Source organism: Gobio gobio (genome assembly GCF_949357685.1).
Source record: "Gobio gobio genome assembly, chromosome: 6".
Taxonomy (NCBI): domain Eukaryota; kingdom Metazoa; phylum Chordata; class Actinopteri; order Cypriniformes; family Gobionidae; genus Gobio; species Gobio gobio.
The window spans coordinates 11,096,540-11,114,112 of record NC_137102.1 but is presented as its reverse complement, the minus strand read 5'-3'; the positions used below and the strand labels follow the sequence as shown (position 1 = coordinate 11,114,112).

General features: G+C 41.5%; 1 protein-coding gene across 1 annotated transcript in view; it reads left to right on the top strand.

Annotated features, from left to right (window-relative positions):
• Positions 1-17,573, top strand: part of cdh7a (cadherin 7a) — a 77,094-nt gene that overhangs the window by 45,268 nt on the left and 14,253 nt on the right. The window contains exon 9 of the mRNA XM_079819238.1: positions 9,054-9,175. Coding sequence (XP_079675364.1) covers positions 9,054-9,175 — 122 coding nt within the window. The remainder of the gene's footprint in view (positions 1-9,053; positions 9,176-17,573) is intronic.

Below are 17,573 nucleotides of genomic sequence, written 5' to 3'. Positions count from 1 at the left end.
GTCTGTAAGAATGAGACAGAGGCTTGCTATACCAAAAGGTAGCCTCAAAGTCCTTTGTCTGCAGGCGATGTTTGGTGCGATCCTGAAAATCATAAAAGAAGAAATCTCAATTTTGGAAAATGGATGTTTTAGATTCTAATGACAACCATATTTAAAGTTGCTTTTATGCTAGAATCTCTTTGAAGAAAAAAATTGCTTTTTACAGTGCAGGTTGATAATTTTTCACTTTAGAAGATGGCAATGTTAATCTTTAAAGGGTTAGCTGACCCAAATATGAAAATTCTGTCATTTATTACTTACCCTCATGTCGTTCGACACCCGTAAGACCTTTGTTCATATTCGGAACACAAATTAAGATATTTTTGTTGAAATCCGATGGCTCAGAAAGGCCTCCATTGGTAGCAATGTAATTTGCACTCTCAAGACCCATACAAGGTACTAAAGACGTCATTACAAAATCCATACCAGTGGTTGTACAATCATTTTATGAAGCGACGAGAATAGTTTTTGTGTGCAAAAAAAAAATCTAAATAATTACTATTCAACAAGTTCTTGTCTTCCGCCTGGGCTAAAAATGGGGCTAAAGTCCTGGATGCCCGAACCGTGAGAAACGAACAAGTGCACGAAAAAGTGCCTTATCAAAGCCGCGAAATGAAAGTCATATACTCGCGCATGCTTCGAGGTGCTTTGTGAGTTCACGTCAAAGGCCCAGGCGGTAGACAATAACTTGTTGAATATAGTCTATTCACAAAAACTATTCTCGTCGCTTCATAAAATGATTGTAGAACCACTGTAGTGAGATGGACTTTGTAACGACGTCTTGAGTACCTTTTATGAGCCATCGGATTTCAACAAAATTATATTAACTTGTGTTCCGAAGATGAACAAAGGTCTTACGGGTGTCGAAACGACAAGTAATTAATGACAGAATTTTCATTTTTGGGTCAACTAACCCTTTAAAGACACTAATTTAATATCAACGACTGAATAACAACTAATAGTTTTTCTTTTAGACACATTTGTATAATTTTTTTAGATTATTTTTTATCAGACATTTATTGGTCATAACCATAGATTGTAAAAAAATATGGACGTAGTGTCCATGGCGTCACCAATAGGATTCTGAAGAGCAGTTTTAAAGCATAAAGTAGGTTTGAGCTGGCCGTTGCCATTTTGTCAGCGCGTCATCACGCGTCACACCCGGATAACTGAAAATTAGCAAAGAGGCGGGACGTGGGCGGAGCTGAGGTGACATGATGACTAACAGACAGTAGACAAACGACAATCCACCTGTCACTCAAAGTGACCACGACCTTAATTATGCAGAACTTTAAGGCTTTATATAATGTAAACGAATGAGTTATAAAAAAAATTCACACCCCTCACAGTTGTCATGAAGGGCAAAATTAGCTATATAGTCCAAATCCACAATTTGTACCGGGCTGTAAACAATACGGGCTGTGTTTTTCTGCTGTCACTTCCGTATTGGCTTCAAGAGAAACTGGGGGAGATTGCCACTTGGTCATAACATGAAAATAATTATTGACTTATCGTATTGACCAAAATTGTAATATTAGTACATCCTTACTATTAGTGTACTGTATTGGTACCTAACAAATCTGAGTACCTTGTAACGCAGAGTGTGGAATAAGCAGGCAAGGAAGCGAATCTAAGTACAGGAACATTTAATGACAAAACTAGAAAGAAAAAAAAGGAATTCATAATACCACATCAATACATACGTACAACGACTGATAAACCACGAGTGGAACACAAGCACTATAAATACACAGGGAAGCCTAGCTAAACAAGGTAACAAGGGGGCGTGACAGATAGGAAACACCTGGAGAACTAAATCAGCATGAAAAACTACAAAGAACTACAAAGCAAAACACACAACAGGAAATAACGTAAAAGTCCACAAACATACAGGGATGTGACAACCTGAAATAAGCCCAGTAATCATTCTCAATTTATTTCTCAAAACAGTCCTTATCTTGTAATCACAAATGACTGGGAAGAGTCATGGAAATTCATTGGTCAAAAAAGTGCGGAGCTATTTGTAACATATCCTATGCCTGCCGTTTCCATCTACCCACCACCAGAGGTCACCATTAAGACTTTTTCACTGCACACAGTTACATGTTACCCTGGACTACATTTCCCAGGTTTCATTGCTCCTAATTAGTTCCACACCTGTATTCAATCACAAGGACTATAAAACACTGATGCACAAGCTCACTGATTGCAGAGTATTGTTAGCACATGTTGCTGTTTAGCTGATAGCTTCTTTACGGAGCCAACCGTGTTCTTAGTCTGTTCTAGTCTTACTCTGTGTTTTGATCCTAGCCTGGTTTCCTGTGTTCTGCCTGCTCTCTGCCTGCCCTGGACTCTTGCTCGCCTTTGATTATCTCTATTTGTCTTGCCCTGTTTGGATACTGTTTGCCTCTCGCCTGGACCTTAGCCTGGAAGTCAGATTATCCTCTTGCCTTGTCCCCTGGATGAAGTTATCTGGTTGATGACCCTTGCCTGTCCCTGGAATGCTCTTTGTCTTGTCCATATCATGCCTGTTTGCCTTGGTTTGAGCCCTGTCTGTTATTGACACATCTTTAATAAAAGCTTTGCATATGGATCCGCACGCCTCTCATCTCAGTCCCTCCGTAACAGAATACTCTGCCACCCGAGGATCCAGCGACTTCTCTAAAGAACACTGGTCAGGTATGAACCTTGCAAGACAGTTATTGGCCCTAGAACAGGGTATGCGACCGCTAGAGGTATATATTCAGGAGTATTTGGATTTAGCATATTTTTCTGATCTGCCTGATTGTGTTCTCATTGACTTCTTCTGTGAAGGCATAAATCCACCCTTAAAGTCTCGATTAATCCATGAGGGTCCTCGTACATCGCTCAGTCATTTTCTGGATTATGCTCTACTGATAACTGGCTCTTTTTTCACTGTGGGGGTCGCAGAGCCTCCTCACGTCTCAGCAGACCTTCCAGAGTCTCGTGTCGTCTCAGCAGACCTTCCAGAGTCTCGTGTCGTCTCAGCAGACCTTCCAGAGTCTCGTGTCGTCTCAGCAGACCTTCCAGAGTCTCGTGTCGTCTCAGCAGACCTTCCAGAGTCTCGTGTCGTCTCAGCTGACCTTCCAGAGTCTCGTGTCGTCTCAGCAGACCTTCCAGAGTCTCGTGTCGTCTCAGCAGACCTTCCAGAGTCTCGTGTCGTCTCAGCAGACCTTCCAGAGTCTCGTGTCGTCTCAGCAGACCTTCCAGAGTCTCGTGTCGTCTCAGCAGACCTTCCAGAGTCTCGTGTCGTCTCAGCAGACCTTCCAGAGTCTCGTGTCGTCTCAGCAGACCTTCCAGAGTCTCGTGTCGTCTCAGCAGACCTTCCAGAGTCTCGTGTCGTCTCAGCAGACCTTCCAGAGTCTCGTGTCGTCTCAGCAGACCTTCCAGAGTCTCGTGTCGTCTCAGCAGACCTTCCAGAGTCTCGTGTCGTCTCAGCAGACCTTCCAGAGTATCGTGTCGTCTCAGCAGACCTTCCAGAGTCTCGTGTCGTCTCAGCAGACCTTCCAGAGTCTCGTGTCGTCTCAGCAGACCTTCCAGAGTCTCGTGTCGTCTCAGCAGACCTTCCAGAGTCTCGTGTCGTCTCAGCAGACCTTCCAGAGTCTCGTGTCGTCTCAGCAGACCTTCCAGAGTCTCGTGTCGTCTCAGCAGACCTTCCAGAGTCTCGTGTCGTCTCAGCAGACCTTCCAGAGTCTCGTGTCGTCTCAGCAGACCTTCCAGAGTCTCGTGTCGTCTCAGCAGACCTTCCAGAGTCTCGTGTCGTCTCCGCAGACCTTCCAGAGCCTCCTCACGGCAGGTCTGCCACCTCAGAACCCTCATCTGATCTGTCAGGGGAAACCGTTATGCGTCAAAGGTTGGCATCCAGCGTGGAGGATCCACCGCTGGCATCAGTACGCACCGCTGGGATCCCCGAACCGATTCATTCTAGCCCTCCTGCTCCTGAACTTATTCCCCTGTCGGCAGCGCTCCCCATGATGGGGATCGCTTTATGGTGTATCTGGGCTTCGTATACCACTGCTGAATATCCAGAGGTGGCGGCAGATGCTGCAGAATCTTATGAGATGGTATTCGCTTCAGCTCCTGGCGCAGTGGTGACGTATAGCAATGAATTCTCGTCTTGTTTTGAATTGGCAACGGAGGCCGTTTGTGAAATTTTGTCCTGTATCGACCCACCCGCAGAGGCTGTCTCTGAACTTTCATTCTGTTGTGAACCAGCTCTGGAGGCCGACTATGAACTCTTGTCATGTCCTAGACCAGCCATGGAGACCATTTCTGAACCCTTGTTGTCCTGTCCTGAAACCGCTTCAGAGGCTGTTTATGAACTGTCAACCTGTCTTGACCCGGCCACAAAGGCCATCTATGAACTGTCATCCTGTTCTGAACCAGCCAAGCAGACAGTCAATGAATTATTGTACCTTCATGAACTGACTACAGAGGTCCTAAATGAACCGTTTTTCTGTCCTGCTAGTCCTGTCACAACCCTAGAAATGGTACAGGAGTTTCCTGTCGGTTCCAGTAGCTTTGTCATAACCGAAGATTCCACAAATGTCTTATCTGACTATCCTGTTCCTACCCATGAGTCTAATTATGAACTGTCTACCCATCCAGTTCTCTCAAATGTGTCTGATTTTGAACTATCTGTCTTGCCAGTTTCAGTCAATGTTTTTAGTTTTGAGCAGTCTAGTTATTCAGTTCCTATCAACACACTCCATTTCGAAATATCTGCCTATAATGAATCTGTCTCTGAATTTTCTGCAAGTCCAATTTCCTTCAATGATCCAATGTGTGATTTGTCAGCCGGTCTAGTTTCAATCAATGCTTGTGATTCTGAATTGTTTCCCCATTCTGTTTTCCCCATCAAGTCTGATTTTGAACCACCTATCTGCCTAGTTTCCATTCATAAACCCGATTTTGAACTCTCCGTTCATCCAGTCACTCCCAAAGAGATTCTGATTGAACTCATTGCATTTCCTGTCTCGGTCCTTGGGGCCGTGGATACATTGTCTGTGTTTTATGTCTCAGTTTTCCTTAGGTTTCAGTCTTTACCATGGGTCCCTTATCCATCTGGGCCACCGTGGTGGTTCACTTGCATACTCTGGTGGTCTTCAACCCAGCTTGTTCTGCTATGGTCACCTGTCCAGCCCGCTTCGTCCTGGCCCTGGTCGTCTGTCCAGCCCGCTTTGTCCTGGCCCTGGTCGTCTGTCCAGCCCGCTTTGTCCTGGCCCTGGTCGTCTGTCCAGCCCGCTTCGTCCTGGCCCTGGTTGTCTGTCCAGCATGCTTCGTCCTGGCCCTGGTCGTCTGTCCAGCCCGCTTCATCCTGGTCCTGGTCGTCTGTCCAGCCCGCTTCGTCCTGGCCCTGGTCGTCTGTCCAGCCTGCTTCGTCCTGGCCGCTTGCTCAATCTACTCCGCCTTGGCTTCCTGATCTGACTCTGTCTTCAGTCTTACTCCCACCACATGGTCCTGGCCCTCCGTCCCTTCTCCTGTTCTGTTTCGCGTCTGGAAGCCGCTCCTTGGAGGGGGGCTCTGTAACATATCCTATGCCTGCCGTTTCCATCTACCCACCACCAGAGGTCACCATTAAGACTTTTTCACTGCACACAGTTACATGTTACCCTGGACTACATTTCCCAGGTTTCATTGCTCCTAATTAGTTCCACACCTGTATTCAATCACAAGGACTATAAAACACTGATGCACAAGCTCACTGATTGCAGAGTATTGTTAGCACATGTTGCTGTTTAGCTGATAGCTTCTTTACGGAGCCAACCGTGTTCTTAGTCTGTTCTAGTCTTACTCTGTGTTTTGATCCTAGCCTGGTTTCCTGTGTTCTGCCTGCTCTCTGCCTGCCCTGGACTCTTGCTCGCCTTTGATTATCTCTATTTGTCTTGCCCTGTTTGGATACTGTTTGCCTCTCGCCTGGACCTTAGCCTGGAAGTCAGATTATCCTCTTGCCTTGTCCCCTGGATGAAGTTATCTGGTTGATGACCCTTGCCTGTCCCTGGAATGCTCTTTGTCTTGTCCATATCATGCCTGTTTGCCTTGGTTTGAGCCCTGTCTGTTATTGACACATCTTTAATAAAAGCTTTGCATATGGATCCGCACGCCTCTCATCTCAGTCCCTCCGTAACACTATTACATTTGTGACTGCACTTAACACAACGAATTATGAGCCTGTGCCCAGGGGCGTCAGTTTGTGACATTATAGTCACCGGCACGACAATGTTCTTAACAGCCACTGTCCGTGCCATCGACGCTGAGGTAACTTATCACCCGTTTTATTGTTTAGAGCATTGTAAAGCCAGCTACGATACGCATCCAACGATGGCAGTCTGCCTGGATTTAATTCATGGTAGATCCCTCATCCTCTAAAAAGTCAAATTAATAGATGAATTAGCTCAAACCGCTCCCCGTTTCTCTCTTGCCGCCTGCAACTCAGCATGTTTCCTGCAGGTGTGTACGGGACGGAGGCAGATGGGCTCTATATATCTTGGGCTGAAGATAGTGGGAGGCGTGAGTCATATATTTACTAGCGCGGTTTTGTTGGGATATGCGTTTTCCCTAAACCAGAACAGCGTTTGGATTAGACAGTTAGGCTGAATTCTGCTAGCCACATAAAGAGTCGAGCTTGTGTGTTGCGTACAATAAATCACTGTGTTTTCAATGGAATGGTTTATCAACTCCGAATGAGCCAGCATATTTCCAGCCCACTGCTGCTGTGTGTTCACACCTGCAGAATAGATTTATTTTTGGCTGAAGACCACGACCGCGTTTTGTCCTCATCGATGCCCCAATATCATCTCCGGCGCCAAAATGATGGAAATCTCATAATGACAGGACAGCTTGCAAAAATGGAGATTTTGTCGATTAGCACACAACTGAAATGCTCTTAATTGGTTTGGTTTTGTAGTGCATTGTGAGCATGCACCCAATGTGAGGATGTACTAGCAAACAGCAGTCAGCCCACTCAAAGAATACTAGCAGCTGCGTCTGTTCTGGTTGACTAGAGGCAGTATGCCCTCAACAGGTGTTTGCTGTTGGCTTGTGCTTAAGCGCCAATACCATTTGAGATATCTACATTGCATAGTTACACAACAAAAATAACCCCACGCCCTTGTGCAGTCTGTTAATTTGTTGATTGCCAAGTGCAGCATGCCTGATGGTTCAAAAAATATCACCTTATTTGCTAAAACTAGATGTGTACACTGCACAGGGCTTAACGTTCAAACCATTCATGTAAGTACCCGAGTTGACCAGAAAAGGCCCTTACGTCTGCTGTTTTGGATCAGATTGCTGATAAATGGGATGATGTTGCGATTGGCCTGTATATTTTGACAGCTCAAATTTGATTCAAACTCACATAAAATTATATTGCGTGTATTGCTGCAGTAAATTTCCTGGAGTCTTTTTTTTATAGCACTCATGGGAGCAGTGAGCAACAAAAAACCCCAGCAGCTAATTCCTATTTCAGTTTGCTGTATTGCATCAATCGCAGTGACTATCATGTCTTAAGATTTACTCCTCAGTGCGGATTTGTCTCTTTTGTCCCTCTGTATACAAAGGGTCAAATTGTTAATGTGCAACTCAGCTTCAAATATAAATGTTTGTTTCTCTGGATAAAACGGGCCAAGTGAACAAAGTTTTGGCAGCCGCAGTAGGAGAAGTCAATTTGCAATCACTTGTAAGAACATCAATGGGAATATCTAAGTGGAGCTTGAAAGGAAAGTCCAGGAGGAGCATGTTCATCTAATCCTGTCAATCTCAACGCAAGTGTAGCTAAATGGCTACTCAGCACACTCATGTGACAACTGCTTCTCTATGTTTATTATACACTGATACATAATGAATGTACGTCACAATATTACTTAAAGGGTTCACCCACAAATAAAAATTATCCCATTATTTACTCACCCTCAAGTCATCCTAGGTGTATATGACATTATTCTTTTAGACAAATAAAATCAGAGTTATATTAAAAAAGTCCTGGCTCTTCCAAGCATTATAATGGCAGTGAATTGTTGCCTTGTTTATAAAGTCCATAAAAGTGTATATATCCATCATATAACTGCTCCACACGGCTCTGTGGGGTTAATAAAGGCCTTATGAAGCGAAGTGGTTTGTGTAAGAAAAATATCTAAAGTTATTTAGACTAAAATAACTAACTTCTGGCGGAAAGCCGTGCGTAATTCGACTTGCGGCAAAATAATAACCCCTGACACGATGTATGACGCAGGATGTAGGAGTATCGCAAGCTTTGACGCCTCTCGCGGATAGTGCTGGGCAACAAACTCAAGCCCCTATTCTCTTATATTGAAATCTTCCGCCATTTCTCTTTAAAAATTCAAGTTTTAGACTTAAATTCATGACTGGTGTTTTGTCTTGCTCTATCCTCTGCACTTCTGCGTTCGTCAATACACATGCGTCAAGGGTTCAAGGGTTACTCTTTAATTCTCTGTAATTCGATTTCACATTTACATTTATGCATTTGGCAGACGCTTTTATACAAAGCGACTTACAGTGCCCTTATTACAGGGACAATCCCCCTGGAGCAACATGAAGTAAAGTGCCTTGCTCAAGGACACACTGGTGGTGACCGCTGGGATCGAACCAGCAACCTTCTGCGTATCAGTTCCATGGTTTAACCCACTGGACCACCATCTCACAATATTCAATGTGTACGGCAATCCACTAGAAGTTAGTTATTTTAGTCTATATCATTTTAAATATGGACCTTTTTCTTACACAAATGCGCCACTTCGCTTCAGAAGGCCTTTATCAACCCCCCGGAGCAGAAAATTATGATTTAAAGCCCCCAGTGAGCAAACTAACGGTGTCTATGGCCAGAAAGATGCCAAGGCACATATTTGAATAAATGTGTTCTATTAAGTGATGTACGCATTTAAATAAATGAAACATATTGAAATAAATGTGTTTTTCCTCATGTTTTTTCATCTGTTAGTCTGTTCATGCATGTATATTTTTCTTTGTGATTTCAGTGGATCCGTCGCAGGTGGGGAAAGGAGTGGTTCTGATCACAGTGATGGACATTAATGACAATGCGCCAGTCTTTGCCATAGAGTATGAGACCTTCCTGTGTGAAAACGTTGGGCCTGGACAGGTATTGTGCCTCTTGATTCTTCAACAGAAAGGCTATTATATCAAATGTGATTTCAATACTTGTATACAGCAATTTCTGATACATATATTAACTGTGCACTATTACTGTTGGAAGCAACTAATAATTGAGAAAAGAGATTGCTGAGATGTGGTTTGAACCAAGGTTATAATATTGCGTCTTTTATTTTTTTCATTAGTTTATATTGTTGATAGAGCTCAACCAGAAAGAATCTGTCTGGACCTTAGTGTTGATCCATAGCCAGTAAATAACAGCGAGAGCCACAGATGGACAAAATGATAACAACAGGATTCTAGTGACTTTCTGCTGCAGATCACTCTAATCAGGGGATCAAAACAGTGTGCGCTCATGCAGAAAAAGCTTTACACGGATGCAAATGAGACAGAGGTGACTGTGGCATGAAATTGGTTTGTTGGGGAGCGTGGCATTGTGTCAAGTAGCCAAACGTGAGGTCCTGCAGCAGGCAATTGCAGAACACAAACACAAGCAAACCGACGGATTCCTCATTTTCGAGTCCGAAACATGCCCTGATTCAAACACGTTCAGATTTGAATGTTTGTCAGAACGTCATTACTAAAATGAATGTGGTATAAAGGGCATTACGAATGCCACATGATAAACACTCGCTATGAGTGCATGGAGAAAACATTCTGGACCTTTGTTCTGTCCTAATGGGAATGATAAAAGCCACTGACAAATTTTGTGACTTGATGCACCATTGATTTAAAAAGCCCTGGGTAATGTCAGAGGACCAACACCAATGGTGAAAATATAACTGATTCTACTCAACTAGAGGCACCTTTCCTTCATCTGCCGAGTTCATCTGCCGCATTACCATTTTCTCTCTATGAAATCTACATGTAAACAAGTTCATTTTTATCTTCTAATAGTAGAATAATACAAACAAGAACACTTGATTTGATTATCATATACAATGAAAAATATGTTCGTAGCTGAAACCTATGAAAGCCTGTTCCCAGCTCAGAGTAATGGAAAAAAATCTTTATAATGTTGTGATTATTTTATCTTTATATATATATATATATATATATTTATTATTATTTTTTTTTTATAAAAGTTTGTGTTTACATATATGTGTGTGTACTGTGTATAATTATTATATAGGGGTTAATTTAGGATGATTGGAACACTTTTTCCAAGTCATTTCAATGGCAAAAAGTGTCCCAATGACCATGAATTCACCATATATATATAAATACACCCTCCTTCATATATATTTAAGAAATATTTGCATTTATATACTGTATGTATAATTTATCTTATATATAAATAAGGGCTGTCAAAAGATTAATCGCGATTAATCGCATCCAAAAAAAGTTTGTGTTTACATAATATATGTGTGTGTACTCTGTTATATAAACACACAAGCATGTATATATTTAAGAACAAAATATTATTTTTATATATAAAACATTTATATTTATATATTTTATAGATTATATAAATGTATATACAGTATATACATGCAAATATTTCTTAAATATATACCTGAATGTGTGTGTATTTATATATAAATAATAATTAACAGAGTACACACATATATTATGTAAACACAAACTTTATTTTGGATGCGATTAATCACGATTAATCTTTTGACAGCCCTAATATAAATATAAATATTGTATTTATAAATATAACATATTTTTCTTAAATATATACATGCATGTGTGTGTATTTATATATACATAATAATTATATACAGTACACACACATATATTATGTAAACACAAACTTTTATTTTGGATGCGATTAATCGTGATAAATCAATTGCCCAGCACTAATGTTTTTGTATATCACGTAATTTGCGACTTCATATCTCACAGTTGTCTCTCATTGCCCACTGCTCTGGGTGTGTGCTCTGGGTGTGTGTTCATGGTGTGTGTGTGTTCACTACTGTGTGTGTGCACTTGGATGGGTTAAATGCAGAGCACAAATTCCAAAATATTTGGGTCACCATACTTGGCCACACGTCACTTCACTTCACTTCACTTCATTAAACCTGTGTGAACAGCAGTGAAGTGCGTAGGCTATATCTAACAGAAATCAGGCACGAGCACATTTAACAAATTACTCACTCCCAACATTGTATTACGCTGTATTTGGATTTAAGAAAACGGCTCATTTTCAGTTCAAAAGCGCATTAGCCTTCCGATACATAATGATACAGAACATACAAGACTGATGAAGCACTTTTCCATCGGGCCAGACTGTTCTCTTTGTTTGTTAACTGTTCCATTCCGTGCCGATCCAAGCCGGCCGGTACGCTACGGATATGGTTTAGTTTTCTACTGTGGTGCATAACAGAGCTCTTTGCAACATAATACAAACAAGTCAGTTGTTGCCTTGGTTACGCAAGAGTTTACAGATTACAGATGATACGTGATGTAAATATCGACTGCGTTATGAAAGATTATTAATTTGTGTTCACATCACTCAAATAGAGCGTTTAGCAAGCTACGGAGAAACTGGCAGCCAGGCAACACATAAGTGATCGATCCCGAGTGGCAACATCACTACACGCATTCTAGAAGCAAAATAATTGGTGTATGCAGGGAAATTCCTCATACCCCTTCGTTTCGAAGTGTGGTCCCGAAAAATCATTGTTTTAAGGGCTATCTGCCCCTTCCCCTTACCCCTACCTCTCCAGCCAAAAGAGAATCGAGACACCCCTACCCCTTCACGCGAACGCGCAAAACGAAGGGGTAGGGGAAAGTGAAGGGCCTTCATATCACAGTTGCAAATTTATTTCTCATAATTTGTGGCTTGGTTGTGGCTTTTTCTTGTAAATGCAAATATCTAATGATTTAATTTTGTATGTCTCACAATTGTGACTTATAATTATGATTATTTCTTGCATTTGTGACTCTCAATGTGACAAAAATAGTCGTTTTATTTTGTATCTCACAATGATCACCGTGATTTTGGAAACATGTTTATATTGTCTGAAAATTAGGTCCTAACCATATCCCTACATCTAAACCTACCATTACCTATCGCTAAAATCATAGGGAAATGAAGTGAATAACACTGATGTAGAAGGAACCCTGGTCGATTAGTTGATCTGTATTTTGCTCCAGGGTCAACAAAGATGTTGCACCAGTTGAAATCATGTTCACTATCTCACTATCACGTTCTATTTTTTATTAATAGTCAGAAGTAGATTAAGAAGCAAGCTTCCATAGAAACCCCACTTAGTAATTGTAATTGTTTCATTAACATCTTAGACAGATGGTGTATATTTAGAGGCGAGTTAATAGTCAAGCATGTGCAGATGTGTTTGAAATTCTTACTCGTTTAATTACAATGTTTTCATTAATGTATCAGAAATTGACTTGATCTGATCAGTTCTTTTGGGAGCAGTGGAAGACTACTGAAGGATGTTTTTCATTTTCTTAAGAAAAAATAATCCCTCCCACAAGAACTCTCAAAACAAAGAGAGAACAAACAGAACAAGGCTACAGGGTTTACTGAGCATGAGATACTATCCCCTGTAGTGGCATGATTGTCTGGGCCATAACAATTAGTCCTGGCCTGCCGGTGTCCCAGAGTCACAGGGAACAGTGTTTGTTTTGCCTAAATGAAAAGGTGCTGGTGGGCTCTTTTCACAAATGCTATCGCAGCCTTGAAGCGCATTACTGAAGTCCCCCAAGAACACTCTCCATGTGTTTTGGACAGACCAGACTTCCATCACTCCCAACTTTCAGAGCTCTCTCTCTCTCATATTAGAGGCTAAATTACTTTCCCGCCTCTCCGAGGAACAGTAGAACGGTCTCTCTTTCTCTGAACAGAGATGAAAGCATCTGTATGTTTTCATAATGATTTAGCTTCCCTTGTGATTCATGTTCACTTCCATATCTTCAGCCATGGGAGCACTTGAGCGATGCAGCAGTGATAGTCAAATGCTGTCTCGATTGCACGGATCTCTCCTGTGATTCTTAGCGCGATGACTCTGTCCTTATCACGGCCCTTAAAACGCTGTACCTGCAGAACAGAGGCTCTCAGACATCCTGAAGTGCTTTTGGAGACCAAATCTAAAAGTCAAAGCCTTTGAATGAGGCGTTCTTGAGCTGTTAGACAAGGAATTTTGATCAGACAGAGTGTTTGCCGTGAGCACAATATCATACGAACAGTGATGGCACTTTTACGTTCTTTGTCACTTCAATGCCTCGCAAAATAGTCGCAAATGCTGTTTGTGTATTTGCATCTCAGGCAAAATAGGCTCTCTTTCAGCCAGCTTTCGTGCCTGTTGTTACATTATCTATGAGGGTGTCTCCACTTCGTTTTTTTTCTGTACACCTCATCTGTATATTTTTATATTTAGAGCTTCACACCTGCTATATCAAGAAGCCAGCCCCTCTGAAAGAGACTGTATGGAGCTCTTGAATTTGAATTCAGAATTGCCTGGAGAAAGTGTTGCATACCGTTTTGCGGCAAAGCTGTTGCCAGCAAATGAAACTAGGTTGTAGTGTGAATTTGAATTCTTCCTCTTTTTTCACTTTTTTTGTACTCAGAGAGCTAGAATGTGGAACAAGTACATTATTTAAAAATGAGGTTTGTCTGAATGACCAGTTGAAAAATCTGTCTAATGAAGTCCTGTGTTCTTGTGTTAAAAAGAAACGACTCTAGTGAAATGTAACGAACCAAAATGCAGATTTATTTCCGCTGTTTTTAACTTGACAACGCTCACTGCAAGACATTAAAAAATAGCGCAAGCCATGCTCTAGTCTTTTCTTTTTTAAAACCAGAAGTTAGTTTGGATTTTATGTGACTAGATTATTTAAATCAAATCTCGGCATGGATGAAAGAACATCACCTGCAACTCAACCTGGCAAAGACTGAGCTTCTCGCCTTCCTTGCCAATCCAACTCTACAACGCGATTTCAACATCCAGCTAGGTTCATCTTTGATTACCCCTTCAAGGTCGGTCAGAAATCTTGGAGTAACCTTTGAGGACCAGTTGTCCTTCAAAGACCACACAGCTTGGTCATGCAGGTTTGCGCTGCACAACATCAGGAAGATCAGACCATTCCTAACAGAGCATGCAACACAGCTTCTTGTCCAGGCCCTGGTCATTTCTAGGCTTGACTACTGCAATGCACTTTTGGCTGGACTTCCATCATGTGCAATCAAAATGCTTCAAATGATTCAGAACGAATCGACACGTCTTGTCTTCAACGAGCCCAAAAGGGTCCATTTCACACCTCTCTTCATCTCTCTGCAGTGGCTCGCTCTGCACAAGGCATTGATGCTTGCTTTCAGATCACTCTCAGAAAAAAAGGTACAGTGCTGTCACTGGGGCGGTACCCTAAGGTACAAAAGTGAAAAGGTACATATTGGTACCTTTTCGGTTTTGTACCTTAGGGTACCGGCCCAGTGACAGCAATGTACCATTTTTTCTGACAGTGATCCACCACAAGCTCAGCACCTGCATACTTCGACTCGCTCCTGCGAGTCTACATCCCCACCAGAAGCCTTCGCTCGGCAAAGGAGCGCCGGCTCGTGGTACTACCACAGAGAGGCACGAAATCACTCTCCAGAACATTCACTATTCCTTGCTGGCGGAACGATCTCCCCACCGCCATCCGAAATACAGAATCGCTGAAAACATTCAAAAGACAGCTGAAAACTCATCTCTTCCGTGAGCACTTAACCTCATCTTAAAAAAAATAAAGAAATAAAATCCCTCAATTTTTCCTCTATTCCCTCCTTATTCTAGCTTATGCTACTCTAAGCAGTGTCCAAAACGTAGTATTTCAGGCCCTTTTTGTGATTTTTCGCCTCTTCATGACGGATCGGATCGCTTCATGTATTCCTCAGTTGTAAGTCGTTTTGGATAAAAGAGTCTGCTAAATGAGTAAATGTAAATCCTAACATTTTTCGTTTCAAAACACTGTTAGGACATTGTTAATATCTTATTTTCATCAGCAGTATTGCATTAGCACATTTTTGTCTCGTTGTCTTCGCTATTGTTGACAATCAGTTCTATGAACGATGAAAGCTTGGCCTCTTAAAAAATTCAAAACTTTAAAAAATGCATGGAAAATCGAGATAAAGTCTGTTGTTGGCTGACTAGGCGATCATAATCACCCATCTCCAACGTATGTGATACGAGAGGGAATTTTCCCCATCATTGCATCCGATTCTAAAACAGATGGCTTGTTGAAAAAGGTCCCCAGATCCAACAAGTGCCTGTAATGGGGTCACATGCACCAAACGTATGTCTTCACCTTCGCTTCCCAGCGCAAAGCTCTTTTCTCTGTGCCCTTGGTTTCTCTTTTGTTCCTAATATGACTTTTTGAATTTAATAGAAGCTTAATATGAATTGAAGCTTCGGTCTCTAAATGAGCCAGATGATTTGTTACAGGTGATTTAGCAGATTAGATTATGAGTAGTGAGTGTTTTCCCAGGGGGGGTTTTATCTCTTTAAGGTCGTCTATATTCTGTCTCGTTTCTTTATGCCTCAGAAACACGGTCAGCAGTGGCAGGCTGACAGACTGTTTTTTTTTAAAGAGCTCGTGACTGCTAACTCTACACGGTGAAGATTTCCCCTCTTTAAAATCAGGTGCCACAGGAGAGATTCCTTGCCCTCCAGCCATTTTTACATGTACTGCAAAAGGAGCTTAAATCACCAATATTTTTATATATATGCACTTCTTGGCTACACAAGAGACATTTTGTGTTTTTACAGTATTATTCGAAAAAACTATTGACTTTTTGACTTTTCTCCTCAGTCAAATGCAGAATCAGGTTTTGTTTAAGCCGATCTGCCTTGGCAAGATGTTCTTATTCATTTTAAATGAACCCATTGCCTCAATGATTTTATCAATACACTTTGCATTCGCCTTAATGGACTATCTGTAATTAAATTTGTCACAGTTTACTGTAATCAGCGTTTGGTGCCGAGGGAACATCCTGTGCTGCTTGTGTCATTTATGCAGGTTTTTAATAGCGCATGCAATGTTTTACGATTTCAAAAATATTTACAGATAAAATGATAAATCCGTCAGAGTTCCCATTGCCAAATACTCACTTAGCGTAAATGGGGGGTGGGGGATGGTGGGTGTTAAATAAAAATAAATGAGTGGAGAATTAAAGCGCTGAAATCTCTTGGTTAGCACAAGGTCATATTCTCCGGACGAACAAGGAAAAGATCCAGAAGAGTCTGTTAGCCGCAACTCTGCTGCTTTCAGCCTGTGTGTGAGGTTTTAGGAGATTTTTCAAGCAGATTGAGTTTGTGCTGACTGCAGCCTGACACAAGGGAAGAGCTGTGCTCAGAGTATTTAACCCAGCCAAAGCCCACAGATTAGGCCACAACAGTGTGTCAGGAGAATCTTCTTAGCGTACCACCTGATGGGTCACCCTGATATTCATCTCTAAAACGCAGCACTTTGCCCAGCTTTAGGGGGGTTTCGGTCCAGATTTAGACTGGGATGGCCCTCTACTTTGCTAAATCCCGGTTACCGTGAGCGTCATCTCTCGCAGCTTACTGGCTTCGTCTATCCTCCTGATGTTGTTTTCAGTGTGATTTAAACCTGTGAATTGTGTATTTTGTTTCCTCCAAGTTCACCACCTTGAATTCAGATGATGGTTGAAATTTGTTGTGGGGTGTAACATGAAAAAGAGCTGCTGGTTCAACATATTAAATAAGCTAATTAAAGCAAAAAACAAATGTGATGTCTGCACACTGATATAACCGCTCCAATTTATTGCAACGTTTCGACCAACAGGTCTTTGTCAGGCACTTTTTGAAATTAGCTAATTAACTCTGTAAAGAAATGTGTTAACAATGGCAAAGGTCTTGAGGTTAATATTTAAAAGATTAAATGTTACATGTCTTAAATCGTGGCTCTCCTGGCGAGAGATGCTGAAAAGCCAGCAAGGCGCTACACAAACGCCAAGGACATCTGTCTTAATGCATGTGTACACAGACCAATAAATAAAAAATAGCAAAACGGGTTGTTGTGGACTGTAGAAATAGGTTAACACTGTTAAAAATGAACATGTTCACAGAGCAGCATCTACATTTTATTCAGCTCAAAAATATTAGATCATTTGACGTATTCAGTTCGATTACATTAGGTTACATCCACAAATACAATAATGGTCGGGTCAGTTAGATATAACTACTTGAAGAAGCTGCTCATATCCACTTTGCACAGTGTATGTTTAGTTATATGGAAGTAAAATATACATGGACTTAATTCATTATAATTTGACTTATTCAGTGCTTCAACTTGCCACAATAACGTAGTGTCTTATATTATCTTCCTTCTGAGGTATTGACATGCTATTAATTTATGAAGATAAATAACCTATATATTAATTAATTCCATTTGTGAAATATACAGGTTTACCTATA